Source organism: Oxyura jamaicensis, chromosome 1, assembly GCF_011077185.1.
Source record: "Oxyura jamaicensis isolate SHBP4307 breed ruddy duck chromosome 1, BPBGC_Ojam_1.0, whole genome shotgun sequence".
Taxonomy (NCBI): Eukaryota; Metazoa; Chordata; class Aves; order Anseriformes; family Anatidae; genus Oxyura; species Oxyura jamaicensis.
The window spans coordinates 124,498,923-124,502,132 of NC_048893.1; the positions used below are offsets into that span (position 1 = coordinate 124,498,923).

General features: G+C 52.2%; 1 protein-coding gene across 3 annotated transcripts in view; it reads right to left on the minus strand.

The window, feature by feature from the left end:
- BEND2 (BEN domain containing 2) overlaps positions 1 to 2,864 on the minus strand; it is a 26,755-nt gene extending 23,891 nt beyond the window's left edge. For 2 of the 3 annotated variants that reach the window (XM_035324875.1, XM_035324714.1), the window contains exons 1-2: positions 2,731 to 2,864; positions 313 to 491 (exon numbers count right to left, since the gene is read on the minus strand). Coding sequence is in view for 1 of the 3 variants with exons in the window: in XM_035324788.1 (XP_035180679.1) it covers positions 2,731 to 2,737 (7 nt within the window). In the remaining 2 variants the exon portion in view is untranslated. The remainder of the gene's footprint in view (positions 1 to 312; positions 492 to 2,730) is intronic. The other variant, XM_035324788.1, reaches the window with a different exon arrangement.
- Between the last annotated feature and the right edge of the window lie 346 nt (positions 2,865 to 3,210).

The window sequence follows — 3,210 nt, forward strand, 5'->3', positions numbered from 1 at the left end:
CATCCCAAAGGGCAATACAGCCCAGCCATTTCTCAAAAGAAACTGAAGGATAAACAAATTTCAAGCTGTCAAAGTCATACGGTACGACTCCTTACTTCAAAAACTAGAATCCCTGAATGCTTCTGAAAAGAATTCTTTACTGAGGAGAACTAGTTAGCTTAAATTAGGGATATACCTTCTGCTATCCTAAAAAATGAACCTACCAAGTCATTAAAAAAAAATGAGAAGTCAAAGCGTGCAGACGAATAATTAGCACCACCTTAATGTGTATTTGACAACATTTCCAAATTCTCTAATGCATTTTGAAGATACTATTAGACTCCTCCTGGGATGATTTCTTCTGCCTGCTAGGGATCACTCAACCAAAACTGTCTGGAAGTGATCCCTTCCCCACACTCTTCTCTGTGTCCAGAAGACAATATTGATAGGGACCCAAGTGCAAGGGTGGGAGAGGAACTCTCAGGTAGCGGGGACATAACAGACAAGGTGAGCTGGTGGAAAGAAAAAAAAAAGAAACAAAACTCTGTAGCACTACAAACTACATCTCAAAGTAAAGCAAAGCAACTCTAACTCAACAAAAGGAAAGATATGTACCAAAAAACTTATCTGAATTTAAACTAAGCCATAAAAGGAGAGCCTGCTAGCATTACCTGGGATCACATCTATCTAGATCCTGGCCTACCTGTGGCACAATGCTAACGCCAATACAAAAAACAGTGAGCTAACACAAGGGACTGGACGGGGACAACAGTGCCATAATGTCTTCCAGTGGTAGCATCATGTTATCCCCGCTTCAAGTAAACATTTGCATATTGACACTGTCCCATTGCAGACATAACAGCTCTAATCACATTTCTGCATTCTATTATACTCAAAGCTGTGAGCTCAGAAGTGCAACCAGAACTGATACATCAGCTGAAGTCAGAAGACAAGCCGACAGACTACTTTTCCTTCCCCGAGCACGTTACTAATTAAATACACCACATATGCCTGTGGGATAAGGAGGGGCTTGTACTGAGTCAGACTTCACTTGCTGAATGCTCTCATTTATTGCAGAAACAGGAGTGTAGGTAACCATGAGTTATTAAACTGTACAGAGAGGTAGGTGACCCAAGGGCCGAGGACGCTGTAAGCAATGGGCAGTAATGAATCACATCCCAACCTCTATAGCAAAGCTTCTACTGGCAAAGTCACCAGAACTAAATCATACTTTTCACAGGACGCCAGCATTTGTTCTTCATTTCCTAAGCATTTAGTTAAATGCATCTCTGTATTCTGCAAATGTGATCTCAATACTCCTAGCTGCAACTGACAGCACTCAGAGACATGCATAAGGCAAAGTAAGTTTTATAAAGATGCTTTATACTGCACTCAGAAAAACTGGGTACCATCCACCTTAGGTTGCATCCTTCAATTCAACAGACGTCTGATAACTCTGTCCTTAGTCTGGATAGTTCCTGACCTGTAGCAGCTGATCAGAAACACCACAAGATTTCCAGAGGCATCGTGCTCATCAAGCCTCTAACACTGAATCAACAGTTATCTTAGAATGCTGGAGCCAGAAGGCGTGCAACTGGAATTTGCAACGAATTAAGACAATGGAATCGTACACTGAGCAAACACACACCAATTATTATGGTGAAAGGAATAACGAAGCCAGGTTTCCCATGGCTTTAAGCTTCACATTCAGATTACCAAGATCCTAGTAAGCAAAACTCAGGGTAAAACAGGCCTCACAAAGAGGCCTCTGATGTTGAATAAGATTTGATCAGTATGTTTAACTGAGGAATATTAATGGCACTTCTTTCCTCCTCCCAAGGTATTTTAAGCAGTTTTTATATTTATGGTTGCTGGGTTAGAGTAAAAACCAGTCAGGAGACTGAAAAAACTGAGGACAATGTATACCGAACTGACATCTACCACCACATGACACTGTGCATTCGCCTAGTCAGTATACACAGATTGCTGTGCCCCCTCGCCGTCCGAACATCTAAACGGCACCCTTTACTTCGTGCCGACACTTGTGTAATTGCAGCGTGGATCGACCAACGCCTAAATTAACCAAAAAGCGAGCCGGAAGAGCTCCCTGAGCCACCAAGTCACGCGTGGGAAGTGGGCAGCTGGAACCTCCTGAGTGGGTATGGCTCTGAGCAAGTTGCAGGTTCTTACAAGGACGTGAGGCTGCACAAGCTTTATTTCCTGGTTGGGCACGGGGAAGCACACAGCGGGCAGACAGCTGCTTAACGCTAACCCAAGGGGGCCCGTAACACACTTGCATGACACACTCTGCCTCCAAAAGGCAGGATCGCGGGGGGGGGGGGGGAACACCCCGGCAGTGCCACACCAATTTCTGCTTTTTCACAGCGGCGGCGCCTTAGGGACTCCCCGCGGGCTGAGGCAGTGCGGGACCTCCCCTCACGGCGCTCCACCGCCACCTGAGCGGCGTCCGAGCCCCCCTCACCGCCGCCGCCCCCCCCGCCCCCGCCAACGCCGTGCGCACGACGGGCAGCGGCGAGAGCCAATAGCTGCGCCCCGCCGCGCCGCCGCCGGCCAATAGCAGCGGGCGCGGTGGGCGTGGCCCGCCCGGCCCGGCGGAGAGCGTTGGGGCCGTTGCGAACGTTGAGGGAGCGTTCCCCGCGCACCGCCGGCTCGCGCCTGCACCCCCCCCCCCCCTCCCGTCCCCCTTCTCTCCCTCATGGCGGCCGCTCCCTCACCCGTCCCCTCACCTACCCGACATGGCGGCGCGGGGGGAGGGCCTCGCTGGGGCGGCGGAGCGAGCCGGGGCTCGGGCACGGGCAGGTGTGGCCGGAATGCGGCGTTGGAAACGGAAGCGACTTGTGCGAGGCGAGCGGCGGAGGCTGCCGGCGGGCAGTGCGGCTGCGCGACGCGCCCGGCAAACGGGAGCAGGGCGGGCGGGGCTGGGGCCGCCGCCTCCTTCTGCCTCTCCTCGGCCTCGGTCAGCGGCAGGCTGGGGCTGCCCCAGCCCCTGCGGGGGGACACAGCGACCGGGATGGCCCTCGGGGTGCGGGGGGGCCCGGTGGCAGGTCCCCTGCCCCGGGTGGCACCGGCTGTTTGCCTGCTGCACCCTCGCAAGCTGGGGAAATCCAGTCACAGAGGGGGATGGACGGCAGCGAGAGGTTGTCCTCGACTTGCGAGAGAGTTTGTGACTTTATAAAGTGAGGTGACTTCTGATGGGAGTGCCGTGGGAGG